Source organism: Gobio gobio (genome assembly GCF_949357685.1).
Source record: "Gobio gobio genome assembly, chromosome: 21".
NCBI classification, from domain to species: domain Eukaryota; kingdom Metazoa; phylum Chordata; class Actinopteri; order Cypriniformes; family Gobionidae; genus Gobio; species Gobio gobio.
In genome coordinates, this window is record NC_137117.1 from 17240387 (window position 1) to 17257984 (window position 17598).

The window sequence follows — 17598 nt, forward strand, 5'->3', positions numbered from 1 at the left end:
ATAACATATGAATACAATATAATTGTTCAAAAATGTTGTTTTTTTTTTTTCCATTTGTTTCTTATGCTCTAAACAATGTAATGACATGAAAAAATACTAAATTCAAAAAACTTTTTTTTTCTGGGTCCCAGGAGGATACACATAAACATGTTTTAAGTAAACAGTTGAGAAAGAAAACGCATGTGTAACATTATAATGGATCCATGTGTTAGGTCTTAAAGTGACAGCAGCCTAATATACCTGCTGCCAAATTATGAGATAATATTAAACATTTATATATGGCAGTTTTCCCCATGGTGTCGATGTCAAATTTGTGGTCAGTGAAAGTGCTGAGTGGCTAGTAACTTTGTAAAAACCACTAGCCATAGTGGCTGGTGAACAAAAAAAGTTAATGTCAATCCCTGGCTATAAAGGTAGTGCAAAATGATATTCAATGTGATTGTTTCCAAAGAAAGAAAATGCACTAGACCATATATCTTATTTGTGAAATGATTTTAAATTATCTGTCAATGTTTATAACATGTAGTTTACGCATCACAACAAACGTTAAAGCGTAGACTAACAAGTACGGTGAGCATAGGACCGGTTTTGTTCACACCAGATTTTTTTCCCCCTCAAATCTGATCTTTATGACTTTACCCGTCTGTCATGTTGCAAGTGATGAAATCAAGTCCATTTGTTCTGACAGTGCAGTCAATATCCGGTATATCCACATCGGTTGCTGCAGTACTGATTTAAGTGTCAGCGCGACAGCGAGAGACTTACTTCTACTATAACTGAGTAGCTGTCACTGTGGAAAGCGAGGACGGAAAACTGAAAATTGCCTTTGCTCACGTCCATCATGACATCTCGCCATGATGAACTCACGAGGCGCATCAGACAACATAAGCATCAGAAGGATACAGCACTATTGACACATTCATGCATACACCCCGTCTGAAACCACTCACATGGTCATTGGTCACTCATTCACCAATGTCACATACACTAATGTTTAAACGTTTGGGGTTGGTACGTTTTTATTTAGAAATGTTTTTGAAAGAAGTCTTTTATGCTCACCAATACTAATAAAAAAAAACTGAAATATTACTATTTAAAATAATTGTTTTCTATTTTAATAAATGTTAATGCAATTCATTCCTGTGATGGCAAAGCTGAATTTTCAGCATCATTTCTCCAGTCTTCAATGTCACATGATCCATTAGAAATCATTCTAATATGCCGATTTGCTGCTCAAGAAACATGTATTATTTTTATTATCATCAATGTTGAAAACTGTTGTGCTGCTTGATATATTTATATATTTTTTCCAGGATTATTTGATGAATAGAAGTTATAGAAGAATAGCATTTATTTGAAATAGTAATCAAAAATCTTTTGTAATAATATAAATGCATTCTTGCTAAATAAAAGTATTAATATGAAAATAAATACATTTTATTGACCCCAAACTTTTGGACATTAGTGCAATTGAAACTGAAATGTATAGCCAAAAATGATTTCAAGCCCCATATGAATGTGATCAGATGTGGTTCAGATTACAAACAACTAAACCGATTTGCCACTTTGTGAATGGCGTTAACCCGATTTCAAACCACATATAAATGTGAACAGTTTTTAAAAAATAAAATTTGATGTGGTTAGTTACAAACATCTAAACAGATTTGAGTCGGACAAGGCAAAACAAAGAAGAAGAAAAGAAAGATGTCTGCTGCCTGTCTGAACAAAGCCAAAGAGTCAGTTGACGACTCTTTGAAAGACACAAGGTCAAGGGTAAACCGCTAAACACCCTCGAGTCACAAGGCCTTTCTTTTGACAACCAATCATTGGCAGCATCTCTCAACGCTCCCATTCGATCAAACATCCTCCACGCAGACCGCAGATGACCTCCACGCTTACAAACACACATTTTTCCCTAAGCAGACATGTGAACCCTCACACTCCTCCTGCCTACGTCTCCTCACCAGTGTCCCAGATCCATTAAACTTTAAAGAGCTCCAGCTGTCCTCCCACACATACGTCGCGTCTTAACAATGGCCGTCGCTGTTCTCCGAGAGCCGTCCAAAAACAGCTATGATTTATTCATATCATCATTAACATGCCTTTGACATTACACTACGCGCTCACCTCAGTCAAACAATCGGCATATTCGATGCTAATCGGGGTGGTAACATCATGTGACTGAGGTCACGTGACTTCTGGCGACCACAAAACGTCTGGAAACAACTAAATGGTGCATTGTTCTTTACAAAAAAGGTCACATATGCAGTATTTATTGAAAAGGTGGTCGAAAACAACGGCCTCTGTTTCATGAGAGAGGGGCTGCGTGAGGGGAGCTCGGGGAGGAGCTCTGCGTCTACTTGAGACTGGATGAATAATAACGCTCATTACTCAGCCCGTGGTCATCATGGAGACATGGCGGAGAGTAATTAATTGCTTGTGCAAGTGTGAGTTCCCATGAGGCCGATGGAGGCCTCCAACACAAGGTGAGGAGAAACACGCACATGACCCAATTAAGAATAACCATGATCCGGCAACTTGCTCCATACGCGCCGAACCTCACACACATGCATACGCGGTCTTTAAAAAAGCCCCTCAGGTGCTGAGCTGACATAACAGGTGTTGATAAATGTCAATGTCTGCTAGACTGTGACTTTATACATTCTCTTTGTGATCACAGCGCCCACGCCATGCCGTGGTTATGATGTGTTTTCAAAATAAAAAATGTGCAAAAAATCTCAAAATAACATATACCGGTCACATTTTACCTCAGAAAAAGAGAGAGAATGAATGAATGAAGTCTGTAACCTATAAAAGCTTATATTCTATATATATAGTGACATTTTTAAGACAATTACAGTTTTGTTTACACTAAGAATGATTACTATAAAGATAATTTATTTAACTATATTAGCATTCACTCCATTGCTCCGTTTATTCTAAACGCGTACTTGTCTTCCGCATAAAATGCTAGAGCTTATTACAGCAGGATGGATCCTGATTGGCTATCAATTTATCAGTTTATAATGTTTATATCAGCTGAATAAAATTGTTCTGAAAGTGATTCCGACGATATTGTTTCTCTGTGCCATTATCGTCATAGCTGTGGTGTGAAATCTGTTATTCATTCATTTTATTTAGTTGTAATTTAATTTTAACTTTATTTATTATTTGAATTGTATCTGGTCTAATTATATTTTGTATCTGCCTTGTTTCTTTTTATACGCACATTGTCTTATAGTACAGCACTTTGGCGTAACTCTGTTGCTTTAAATGTGCTATAGAAATAAAATATGACTTTACTTGACTTAATATTGAGAACGATATTTAGAACTATATCTTTTTCATTATATCGTCCTTGATGTGAACGGGCCTTAATGCACTTGGACATTTTATTGATTTAAATTCACATTCTCATATAGGTGCTACTTTTTTGCTATACTTTTTTATTTATTTTATTTATTACATTTAAAGTTTTTAATACAATTAGTTCTTATTTTTCTTGCAGATAGAAATGTGCAAATCCTGAAAATAAATGCAACAATAGGTGTGTTTGACTTCATGGGGCGCTGCGCAGACCGTTTTTATTTTATGTTATCAGTGTTATTTTGATAAACATGGCAATATAACATTATGGTTACATGACAAGAGTATTTACTGTTATAAAAACACAGATTTGTGACATGGTCAAGACGATCAAGCATCAGAATGGGGAAGAAAGGTGATGTAAGTGACTTAGAACGTGACATGATTGTTAGTGCCGGACAGGTTGGTCTGAGTATTTCAGAAACTGCTGATCTACTGGGATTTTCACGCACATCCATCCCAAGGGTTTACAGAGAATGGTCTGAAAAAGAGAAAATATCCAGCAAGCGGCAGTTCTGTGGATGAAAATACCTTGTCTATGAGGAGAAGGGCCAGCCTGGTCCAGCTGATAGAAAGGCAACAGTGACTCAAATATCCACTCATTACAATCGAGGTCTGCAGAAGAGCATCTCTGAACGCACAACACGTTGAACCTTTGAAACAGATGGGCTACAGCAGCAGAAGACACACTGGTGCCACTCCTGACAGATAAGAACAGGAAACGGAGGCTACAATTCGCACTGGCTCAGCAAAATTGGACAACAGGAGATTGGAAAAATGTCTCTGGTCTGATGCGTCTCGATTTCTGCTGCAACATTCAGATTATAGGGTCAGAATTTGGTGTAAACAACATGAAAGCATGGATCCATCCTGCCTTGTATCAATGGCTCTTGCTGCTGCTGCTGGTGGTGTAATGGTGAGGGGGTACACGTTGGGCCTCTTAGTACCAATTGAGCATTGTTTAAACCCTACAGCCGACCTGAGTATTGTTGCTGACCATGTCCATCCCTTTAAGACCACAGTGTACCCATCTTCTGATGGCTACTTAAAGCAGGAAGTTCAAATCATCTCAAACTGGTTCAAGCTTCTCAAAATGCTTCCAAACTTAAAAAAAAAAAAAAATGTATGACCAGGATGAACACAATAAGTGACAAGTGATAAAAGTTTTTGTTCTTTATGTGACAGAATATTTTATCAATCACTTGCCACTTATCAAGCAGTCATCTTTGTTAACTGCAATGGGAAAAATCCCCCCAGAAAGTAATTAAAAAAAGAGTGAAAGTAAAACAGCTTTGCAGAATGCAGGCTGGAACTACACACTAATCTTAAAAGAGAATAAGAAAGCATGAAACTAACTTCTGAACATGATAAAAGACAAAAAGAACTCCACTTATTATGTATCCAGTTATAATAAAAGCATTTGTGCACGTACAATAGTCTGAGAAAAGAGCATCATATGAGTTTGTATAGGTCCTCGTTCTTTCTCTCCCCACCTGCATGCCCAAAATGCATAATTACCCTCACAGGGGAAAATGAATGGAGGCCAGAAATAGAGAGACACACTGGGCATCTCCCCAGCCTGCGCCCGTCCTCTGCTGGCAAGCTCATTGATCAGGGGGATGGAGGGAATGAGGGAGCGTACGGATACGTGCGGGTAAGGCTGGAGATTCCGGGTCCATGGGGCTGGAAAGTGCCGATGTTAACAAAACAGAGCAGCTGCTGGAATGTGAGGAGGGAGGGAAGAAAAAAACGCCGCCTTTTGTGTGGGTCAGTCTTATATAATTAGTCATTTTGATAGCATACCTGTGCGCCTGGTTAAAAATAACACATCAGCACATCGGGAGGGGTTTTAAACACACAGGAGCGCATGCATACACACGCATACACACACACAAAAACACATACAACATTCAATCTACAATTTTTTTCCTATAGAACTACATTTCAATGTCATTGATAATTTTTTAAATTGTTAATAAAGTTATAAACATATATATATGATATGCCCTACTGATATGTCACTTGCATAATAATTTGGAACACAGTATATATATATATATATATATATATATATATATATATATATATATATATATATATATATATATATATATATATATATATATATATATATATATATATACATACACACGATTCCAAATTATTATGCAAGTGACATATCAGTAGGATTTCTGTACAATAAACCTTAAGATTTTAGAAGTATTTTTTTTTAAATTTTGCCTCTTTGTCGCCATCTCTGTTTGAAACCTGCAATTGCAGCTATTTGCGGAATTATCATCTTTACGTGGGTTGTGCATCAGTGGCTCCTCAGCGCGGATGAATCTAGTGTTTTGAGGAATATGTGTGGCTGTCAGTCACCGCACTGATGTGGATACTGTACTTCGGAATCACAGATGTCTTGTAAGTACGACGAAAATAAGAATTTTCACCGGAAAATGTCATCTGAACAATTAAGATACATGTCTGCCACTTGTTCTGACCAAATGAGAAAAGACACAATAAATCACTCTACAAACGGTGATTGAATCTAACAATCGGTTGTTTCACATCGCATCAAACCGTGCAAATCATTATTATTGTTATACTCAATTTGTTAATGCTAACAACATCAGCATTGCGTGACTACCTGTATTTAGTGTGTATTAGCATTCATTTCTGTACAGTCTAATCTTTTGTTTTTGACTACAGGTGAATCTCCAGTTGTCACTGATAATTGTCGTTTGGTCCTTTCTGGATTACAATCCGCCATCAAAATTATACGTTTAATTAATCCAGCTGCTGTGAGAAAAGGATGTAAATGATCCGCCACCTGCAGCATCCTCGCATTCGATACTACTAGCCGGACTCCTTTATGTATACAGACATGACGTAACGACGCAAAGAGAAACGTTCAACTCTTATGATAGTTCGATAATCTCCATTCAGTTTTCACACAATATGAGTCGCTTTCATGGCTTTTGCATAACATTGCACCATTTCATGCTTTTCATCTTCAGAAAGATCTTTGAACACTGGCTGGTTATGTACTTTTATGTACATTTTTAACCAAAAATAGTTTGCCAGGTCTACTTAGAGGTTGTTCCACATTATTAAGCAAGTCACGGTTCTCATGCAATATGGGGAGGAAGAAAGATTTTCCTGAAGATGAAAAGCAAGAAATGGTGCAATGTTATGCAAAAGCCATGAAAACAACTCAAACTGTGCGAAAACTGAATGGAGATTATCGAACTAACATAAGATTTGTGCACAAGAGAACTCGGTCAGATAAAGGCATATTAAGGAAAGTTTTTTTTTTTATTGTATTAAAAGGACAATGGAAAAAAAAGCCACTGTTGAGCAGCAAATGTCTCTGTAGTCTCAAGAACCTCTCCATGCAGGCTGGCAGTTGTGACTAAAAACATATATAACACATTGCAAAATTAGAAATTCACAAAAAAAGGTTTAATGGGGTTCTATTTAGAATTTATATAACTCTTTATGCTAAAAAGGTTCAACATAAGGAGAAATGCCTTAAACGGTTGCATAATACTTTTATTTTTGCACATATTGTACAGGACGAGTTACTCATGTAAATGTAATACTTTAGTTGTTTGTTCGAATCACTAATTCCAAGTCAAGTGATACTTGTTTTTGAAAAAAGAGAGCTGTCATTATGTATTTGTCGCTCATTATGCAGAGTTATTTTATTGGTGCAACTGCTGTGTAGTTTTTTGCAATGAGAGTCATTTTGTCAAGTGGCTGAAGCTCTTGAATTCAGCTCTGAGCTCATGGTGAATCTTCTTCCTAGCAGGAGCTCGGCTCCACAGGAGCGTCTGCCACACTCTTAACCCCGCTGTGGGAAGCAACTGAGACTCCTCCAGTTATTCACCTCTCCCTCTTGTCCCAACATACGAAAGCTGCTTCCTGCTCCCTTCCTCAAAAATGATGACCCTTCTCCTCCTGAGCTCATTTCCCCTCCCTCCTTTCTATACCCCCCATCCCCCCACTCAAAGTGTTTGGGGAGGAACTGGTGTGTTGAGTCTGAAGCAAAGCATCTCTCTGCTGCACGGCTGCAATTCATCATCATTTTATCTACGACGGCTTTTAATTGGATCCTATCAAACTCTCCCGATAGTCCTCATTTCTTCCTTCAGTCCTTCATTCCTCAGTCTGGATGAGATTTTTCTTCCCTTTCCCCCCTCTGTTCCTTTCCATCATTGTGTTTTCTCTGTCAGTCTCTCGTTCTCTCTCTCCGGTCATTTATCTGAGCTGAAGGTAATGTTGTAAAGCAGGGCCTGATACCATCAGCCTGTTCTGTTCATCTCCTGGGTCCTGAGCTGTGGCGCTCAGAGAGAGAGAGAGCTCTGTAGAGGAGAGCGACTTTAGGTCTCTTGTCTTGTGTTTTATACACTCATCTTCACTCCCTCATTTGATTTCCTCTCTTTTACCTCTTTTCCACCAAATTTATGCTGGTGCCAGAACAAAATCTGTGAGCCGTCTTGACTTAATAGACTACACTTACCTCCAACGCAAACATGCACACTGACCTTTGTTTATGAGTCTTAAAGGGTTAGTTCATCCAAAAAAACATCCTGTTACCATTTTTTAACCCTCATGTCGTTCCAAACCCGTATGACTTTCTATCTTCTGTAGAATGCATAAGAACGTTTCAAAAATGTTTTTGTCAATGAAAGTCAATGGGGTCCATAACAATTTATTGAATGGACATAAATGCTCAATTGAAGGGGAGTAAATAATGACAATATTTACATTTTAAGGCAACAAATTGCACATTTAAATTGTTTAAAAATAAACAAACAAACAAATAATAGGGGAAAAATAGAAAACTATTTTTGGTAACGTGTATCATGCACTAACACTTTTTGACAGCATTTATTAATTAATTTATAAATATACTATTGTTTCCGGTTTATATATTTTTCCTAATCACAGTAAATTTATATAACTAGAAATGTATTAGTATATGTAGAAATGAGCATTAACCAAGATTAATAAATGCTGTAAAAGTATTCTTCAATGTTAACTAATATTAACACATACAGTGCATCCGGAAAGTATTCACAGCGCTTCACTTTTTCTACATTTTGTTATGTTACAGCTTTATTTAAAAATGGATTTTCCACAATTCTGCAAAAAATATCCCATAATCACAAAGTGAAAGAAGTTTGTTTGTAATCTTTGCAGATGTATTAAAAATCACATAAGTATTCACAGCCTTTGCAATGACACTCAAAATTGAGCTCATGCTCATCCTGTTTCTATTGATCATCCTTGAGATGTTTCTACAACTTACTTAGAGTCAACATGTGGTAAATTCAGTTGATTGGACATGATTTGGAAAGGCACAACCCTGTCTATATAAGGTCCCACAGTTAACAGTGCATGTCAGAACACAAACCAAGCCATGAAGTCCAAGGAATTGTCTGTAGACCTCAGAGACAGGGTTGTATCGAGGCACAGATCTGAGAAAGGGTACAGAAAAATTTCTGCAGCATTGAAGGTCCCAATGAGCGCAGCGGCCTCCATCATCCGTAAATGGAAGAAGTTTGGAACCACCAGAACTCTTCCTAGAGCTGGCCCTCTGGCCAAACTGAGCGATCGGGGATGAAGGGCCAAGGGAGGTGACCAAGAAACCGATGGTCACTCTGACTAGAGCTCCAGCGTTTCTCTGTGGAGAGAGGAGAACCTTCCAGATGAACAACTATCTCTGCAGCCACCAGTCCACCAATCAGGCCTGTAAGGTAGAGTGGCCAGACGGCACCGACAGCCCGTCTGGAGTTTGCCAAAAGGCACCTGAAGGACTCTCAGATTATGAGAAACAAAACTCTCTGGTCTGATGAAACAAAGATTGAACTCTTTGGCCTGAATGGCAAGCGTCATGTCTGGAGGAAACCAGGCAACGCTCATCACCTTGCCAATACCATCCCTGTGAAGCATGGTGGTGGCAGCATCATGCTGTGGGGATGTTTTTCAGCGGCAGGAATTGGGAGGCTAGTCAAGGTTGAGGGAGAGATGAATGCAGCAATGTACACAGACATCCTTGATGAAAACCTGCTCCAGAGCGCTCTGGACCTCAGACTGGGGCAGAGGTTCATCTTCCAACAGGACAACGACCCTAAGCACACAGGCAAGATAACAAAGAAGTGGCTACGGGACAACTCTGTGAATGTCCTTGAGTGGCCCGGCCAGAGCCCAGACTTGAACCCGATTGAATATCTCTGGAGAGATCTGAAAATGGCTGTGCAACGACGCTCCCCATCCAACCTGATGAAGCTTGAGAGGTCCTGCAAAGAAGAATTGGAGAAACTGCCCAAAAATAGTTGTGCCAAGCTAGATAGTTGTGTAGCATCATACTCAAAAAGACTTGAGGCTATAATTGGTGCCAAAGGTGCTTCATCAAAGTATTGAGCAAAAGATGTGAATATTTATGTATATGTGATTTTTTTTAGTTTTAATACATTTGCAAAGATTTCAAACAAACGTGTGTCACGTTGTCATAATGGGGTATTGTTTGTAGAATTGAGGAAAAAATAATGAATTTAATCCATTTTGGAATAAGGCTGTGACATAACAAAATGTGGAGCGCTGTGAATACTTTCAGGATGCACTGTAAAACCTTATTATAAAGTGTTACTTCATTTTAATCTGCATCTTAGTTATTCCATCCAGTGTTTTTATCTCAAAATAATAATTAATGGATAGAAACTCGACTTTTTGTGATACATATAGTATGATTAAATATCGTATCTGGATCGCAATTAAAAGAAAAAGTGAATCTGCGACATCCATTTCAATCTCTCTCATGCATTTGGCATCACTTTTGTCACACACACACTTTGAGACAATGCGTGGCTATCTGAATACATCTTCAGGCAACTGGATATAAGAACAAACCTTTTAAAATCCGATAATAAGTTCTTTCTTCTTCAATATCAACCTGCTAATGTCACTGATGTTCTTCCTTCTCGGCACATCTCATCCTAAGCTGTATATCCTTTGTTTACTCAATCGATTGAGTCAGGACTGCCCGCTTCCCTCTGCGTCCCAATACACCGTCGTGCTTTATTAACCCGTCTCTCTATTGTCTTAAGCAGAGAGACGAAGGATCGAATTGATCAATCTCAGGCAAACACAATCAGCTCCCCCTCCCTAATCATACAACGCCAGCCATCTGCCTACTGTGAGCCTGGGATTCCACCCGCCAGCTGTTGCCTCCAATCTACCTGGCATGCGATTGACCTCCAACGACCAGCACAGAGGAACGTAGCTTGCAATGTTTTTCTGTAACACCCAATAAAAGTGACCAGTTACACATCCAGCGCTCATCTTTTACGCCCCTTTTTAAGGCATTTCTGTGACGCATTCTGCATTGTTGTTGCCAATTCTGTCAAATCTGTCCCCATGATAATATGATCTACACTAGCTAGCTAGCTGAGGTTGTGTCAAATTTGCAAAAATCACGTGAAAGCATCAGTAAGAATGTAAAATAGTAAACAAATATTTTGTAAATAAAACTAATATTTGACCCTCCCCCCAAACCACTTATGGAGTTTGAAAAAAAAAAAAATATGTATTCAAATTTGATTTATTTAATTTAAATTCAAATTGGTATTGGCAAGAGTTTATCCCTGCAACATACAATGTTAAGTCTTAAAAATATGTGAATGTCAATGCATTGGGAAATTATTTTGAACAAAGGTACTACAACCACATTATTTCACCCCCCCCCCCCCCCCATCAACAATCATTTGTTGAACTTCCAGGCTATCAATCGCCTTTTCGTTAAAATGACTTTCAAAAAAGTCAATACAGTTCAGAGAAAAGCTCTTAAACAAATGTGTTATTTCGTTATCTAATGTATTGACATTGAGATGTTTCTAAGTGCATCTTCAATGTTCAAACACCTTTTGAAGTAATATAAAGTAGCAACTCAGAACTTAAATGTTAGCAAAAAGTAACCCAATTCTGTAACATGTTACTCCCAACACTGCTGCTGGCGACCTTAAAATGGTATTTCTCAGAAACAACAGTGTTATGGAAAAGCAAACAGTTCAAATCCCTTTGAATTCAATAAAACCATTAGTCAGTGTCATAATTAATCATTCAGATTGGACAAATTTCTGTGGCGTGAATGAAAAGAACTGCAGGGGCTTTGGTGGGTGATTCATATCCAACCTGCCGTCTGGCACCTCAGCCAATCCGTTTTAACACAAAAGTTCTTGGAATGTTCGGGGACCAATTCAGTCGAACAGTCATTTAATCGGTAAGGAGTGACTCTGTGAATGACTAAAACAACAGTGACTCTTAATCTATGCCAAAGCCTGTCATTCTAAACATGCTCCTACTTCTGGTAATGGAACTTTCACGCAGGGCTACACAGCACTCATGCTAAAATCACTGCAAGCTAAGTAACTGATAATTGCTGGCATTTAATGGTGTAATTGCAGTGGGATCTTAACACGGCTGTAATTGCGGCTCTCATTAGGAGTGACAGGCTGTCTGGATACCCAGAAGCACAGAACCAATCCCGACGTGGTTCCATCGCAGGCATAAACCGCAGATGACCAAGGCAAAGTAAGGGACTTTGGAAAAACCCTAATCTTAGAGTTTCAACTGATATAGAGATGACCTACTGTTATCCGTGATTCTCCAAGAACGACATGTTATAGGATCATAGTGACTTTGAGAAGTATTTAAAAAAATAACATGTTACTTTTTGTATTTAAACCACAACATCTGAGTTTCAAATAAGTTAACACTACTTACTAATTGAGTCTCTTTGGAGAAAAAAAGGAGAACATTTTAAGACGGCTCTTTTCCATGCAATTAAGGGGTCTAAAGGAAACAAAGTGGTTCAAATGCTCTATATTAAGTTTTCTGAAGTCATGAGAGGAAGTACAACAAATCTGATATAACTCTAATCATGTTTACAAGAGAAGTGTCAATGTCCAATTGAATCAATGATGAATGAATCAATGTTCGAGTTGGATCTTTCAATGAATCAGTTGATCCGATTCACAGAAGCATTCTGATTTGGTTCTTGAGTTCAACTTAATGATTCAATTGTCTGGTTACAGTGAAAACCAATTTAAATTTCAGACTTTTCTTTACACAAAGCTATCTTCAGAAGACATGTAGCAAAGGATTCATATGGACCGTTTTATTGTGCTTTTGAGTCAATTTATGAAACTCAAAGGCTTCGATCCCATTCAACGTAAATGCATGGAAATGAGTGACTGGCACACTCTACGGAATTTCTCCTTTTGTGTTTGAGAGAGGAAAGAATGACATGAGGGTTTGTAAATAATGAATTTATATTTGAGAAAATCATTCAGAACATGCAGAAACCGCTAATGCACCTGTAACGCTTCCACCCTCTCTTGCAAAATTAGAAGAGAACAGGCCGCTTATCAGCCGGCAGTTTTTCGCTCTCGTTGACTGTTAAAGTTAACATCACTCTGGCTGATGCTTCCAGCTGGCGGAGACAGAGGAATAGCTTCTCGTCAGCGACGCGCCAATCGCTGTTGATTTGAAACGGCGGCGACAGCAAACAGTCGATAAAGTCTTTAGCGAGACAGCTCTGTGCAAACTCTTAGCCGTGTAATTAGCTCCCCCTCAGTAACACCAGGAATCTCAACACAAAAGAGAAAGAGGCTGCGTCCTATAACGGCCATCAATAAGGCATGGTGAGAAGTGTCACGGTGCCATCAAATACCCAAGATTCCTCTTTCTGCCACTAATGACTGCCTTTGCAAAGCAGTCTGTTAAAACGATAACAAGTGGCACGTGTTTCATCAGGCCCTAATGGTCCACCAGTGCCTGCCCAGTGCCTGATGGGATTTTTGACAGGCAGACAAAATGTTGATTGGCCAGAAGGTAATGAAGGGGAAGGCTTGTGTCAGCAGTGCTGTAAGAAAATGGCCTGCTATTTGGACAAGCATTTCTCCACCAATAATGACCCTTAAACAACTCACGGAGATGTGACGATTTAAGAGGGTCGGGGCTTGTCAGAATGACTTTCGGTCCATTTGCCTGCAGAGGTCCACTGGCCCATGTGATCATAAAATACACATGACACTCTCTACAGTATGTTTGGCTTGAAATTCTTTCCAATGGAAAGGAAAATTCCCAATGGGATCCCATTAGCATCTCAATTGTTTCTCCTAGACAACAATGCAATCAAATGAAGAGTAAATTAAAGCTTTTAAATTAAAGTATCCTATGCCAGTACTCCCATGTGTCTCCTTTTCTTTCTTTCTGTCTGTCTGTCTGTCTGTCTGTCTATCTATCTATCATCGTCTGTCTGTCTGTCTGTCTGTCTGTCTGTCTGTCTGTCTGTCTGATGTCTGTCTATCTATCTATCTATCTATCTATCTATCTATCTATCTATCTATCTATCTATCTATCTATCTATCTATCTATCTATCTATCTATCTATCTATCTATCTATCTATCTATCTATCTATCTATCTATCTATCTATCTATCTATCTATCTATCTATCTATCTATCTATCTATAAATCGTCTGTCTGCCTGTCTATCTATCTATCTATCTATAAATCGTCTGTCTGCCTGTCTGTCTGTCTACCTACCTGTCTGTCTGTCTGTCTGTCTTTCTATCATCGTCTGTCTGTCTGTCTGTCTGTCTGTCTGTCTATCTATCTGTCTGTCTGTCTGTCTGTCTGTCTGTCTGTCTGTCTGTCTGTCTGTCTATCTATCTATCTATCTATCTATCTATCTATCTATCTATCTGTCTGTCTGTCTGTCTGTCTGTCTGTCTTTCTATCATCGTCTGTCTGTCTGTCTGTCTGTCTGTCTGTCTGTCTGTCTGTCTATCTATCTATCTATCTATCTATCTATCTGTCTGTCTGTCTGTCTGTCTGTCTGTCTGTCTATCTATCTATATATCTATCTATCTGTCTATCTATCTGTCTGTCTATCTATAAATCGTCTGTCTGCCTGTCTATCTATCTATCTATCTATCTATCTATCTATCTATCTATCTATCTATCTATCTATCTATCTATCTATCTATCTATCTATCTATCTATCTATCTATCTATCTATCTATCTATCTATCTATCTATCTATCTATAAATCGTCTGTCTGCCTGTCTGTCTGTCTACCTACCTGTCTGTCTGTCTGTCTGTCTGTCTGTCTTTCTATCATCGTCTGTCTGTCTGTCTGTCTGTCTGTCTGTCTGTCTGTCTGTCTGTCTGTCTGTCTGTCTGTCTGTCTGTCTGTCTATCTATCTATCTATCTATCTATCTATCTGTCTGTCTGTCTGTCTGTCTGTCTGTCTGTCTGTCTATCTATCTATATATCTATCTATCTGTCTATCTATCTGTCTGTCTATCTATAAATCGTCTGTCTGCCTGTCTATCTATCTATCTATCTATCTATCTATCTATCTATCTATCTATCTATCTATCTATCTATCTATCTATCTATCTATCTATCTATCTATCTATCTATCTATCTATCTATCTATCTATCTATCTATCTATCTGTCTATCTATAAATCGTCTGTCTGTCTGTCTGTCTGTCTGTCTGTATCCATCCATCCATCCATCCATCCATCCATCCATCCATCCATCCATCCATATCTGTCTGTCTGTCTGTCTGTCTGTCTGTCTGTCTGTCTGTCTGTCTGTCTGTCTGTCTGTCTGTCTGTCTGTCTGTCTGTCTGTCTGTCTGTCTGTCTATCTATCTATCTATCTATCTATCTATCTATCTATCTATCTATCTATCTATCTATCTATCTGTCTGTCTATCTATCATCGTCAGTCTGTCTGCCTGCCTGCCTGCCTGCCTGTCTGCCTGCCTGTCTGTCTGTCTGTCTGTCTGTCTGTCTGTCTATCTATCTGTCTGTTTGTCTGTCAACTGATAAAAATGATTCTGTGGTGAAATAAACACATACAGAAAAACAAATGTAATTTCTATGTGGAAAAAGTAAGTTTAAGTAGAGATTACTTCATTCCATATGTGAAATGTACTTTAAAAAAACGGCAAAAAATTTGTCGCTTTGGTACAGATCTCGAATCATCCTCGACATTTGCAAAATAGTAAGTGCATTCCTCAAAACAATTCGTACAAATAGCAAAACACCATGGATTACCTGCAAAAGCCAGTCTCTTGCTCAAAATCCTTAGTTCATCTCTCAAAAGTAAATATCTGTGTCAATGAACAAGTCAGTGCCATCAGAATGACAAGTCCTTGTGTACGGATAAGACAGTCAAATTGCTTAGTCATGTTGTCAATATAACCGTGTACTCTGGAGGGATGTTCTGATGTAAATATGGCTAAAGTTTTGATGACAATTATTGTAAATTGTAGGTTACACCTTAGTGTATGTGGGAGTTTGATTGCAAGAGACTGGACAAGATTCACATTTACGCTTTTACTGTGTGTACTGTGATTTGTTGATAGACCATGTCATTGCGATACAGAAAGGAAATGACAGCACTGCATAGCACAAATAAAAAAAAAATAAAAAAACAAAAGTAGAAATGTGAACGTCTAATGGAAATGTATAGAAATATGCTTGACATATTATGACAACTTGTTCAACCATTTTGCTTGTAAAGACATATGCTATGAACTAATGGCTAAATGTTGTGGGGGGTGAGACTATTCAACAGAGACCCATTATAATACATGTTGATCAACATGACGTAAGCAATTGATAATGTAGGAAACAGCAGAGAATTGTACATAATCATTTGCATGGATGTACACAAGCATTTGCAACTTGTTCAAAGAAATGAGAAACTGCTTTTTTGATGTGCACAAGTGACACAATGATGTGAAGATTGAACAGGTAGTTTTGAGAATTTCAATTCTGATCTGAGAAATGTACCAAAGCGACTGAGAAAAACTGTAAAGTAAATTAAGAATATATCTCCCTGCTCTTATCCATGCTAGGCTCCATGAATGAGTTCTTGCCCAGAACAGAACCATACCACCAGTCCAAACTGTAAACTAATAGTCAATCATCTTTGACGAAAGTGGTCCTGACAGTGACTGCTTAATACTTTACTTGCTGTTTAATGTTTTAATGATTCATTTTATGAAACACAACATTTATTCGAAATAAAAACTATTAATGCCTTTATTTTAGGTCAATTAAATGCGCCCTTGATGAATAAAAGTAATTTCTTTAAAAAATAAAAAAAATAAACATTCTCACGGACTCCATACTGTTGGACAATAATGTATAAATATGTATACAATTGGTTTTCACTGTTATTTCTTCTAAGGAAGAAAAAAACTACCAGCTAAACTGGGTTGGCCAGCTATATAGCATAAAGTAACTTCATTACATCTCCTGAGCAATGAAAAAGCTACCTCTGGGGAGATTAAAAACAAAAAAAACTTCCCAACTAAACAAAATAAATGACCCAAAACACCAAAAAACAAGAATCTAACTTACCATGGTCTTCTGACACTGTATGCTAGTGCTGTTGAAGCGCAGTGCAGTGACACTGTACTCTTTCCCCTGGATGTAGAAGATACACTCATAGTTCCTCTGGCCAGACTGGGGCTGCGGAAGGTTCCGGGCCAACAGGGTGATGGGCTTCATGACACCGACAGGGATGTATATTTGAGTGGACGGCAGGATCTGAGGACACTCCTGCAAAATGAAAAAAAGAGGATAGTTTTCAGAAAATGCAATTTTTTATGTTTTAAATAACATGTGAAGAGAGTGAAGAGACTCCTAAAACTCTATGATATTATGGTCTGCAGGATTTATTTATACGCATTTTATCATCTGTGAGATGAAAATCATACATCCGATTATATCTGAGGGTTTATTAGCGTTTGTAGCATACACTACAGATTGTACAAAACATGTTTATATTTGTGGCGTTTTGAGGTATGAAAGATGTATTTTTACACACACATAGACATCATGAGAGTCTGCTATACAGAAAACATAATGACTGGCTATTATAATTTTGATAGATTCAAATAACAGCACTGAGGTGCATCTAAAGAAGATCAAAAACACTTTTGATCTTACTACTTGAGTAAATGTGGCCATTCAAACATGGCAGCCCCTTCAGTGATGTTGCTAAATCAAGAGCGAGCGAAGGCGAGGATATGAAGGATGCGAGGAGGACTTCAAGGCCATTGCCACCGTTGTCATGCCAACAGATTGGAAAACCAGGGCACAGAGCATGCAATTAAGCTTTTTGAGGGCGTGTGCCA

At 38.3% G+C, this 17598-nt stretch overlaps 1 protein-coding gene across 1 annotated transcript in view; it reads right to left on the reverse strand.

Moving 5' to 3' along the window:
* Nucleotides 1-17598, reverse strand: part of plxna1a (plexin A1a) — a 252074-nt gene that overhangs the window by 62647 nt on the left and 171829 nt on the right. The window contains exon 10 of the mRNA XM_079802430.1: nucleotides 16820-17020. Coding sequence (XP_079658556.1) covers nucleotides 16820-17020 — 201 coding nt within the window. The remainder of the gene's footprint in view (nucleotides 1-16819; nucleotides 17021-17598) is intronic.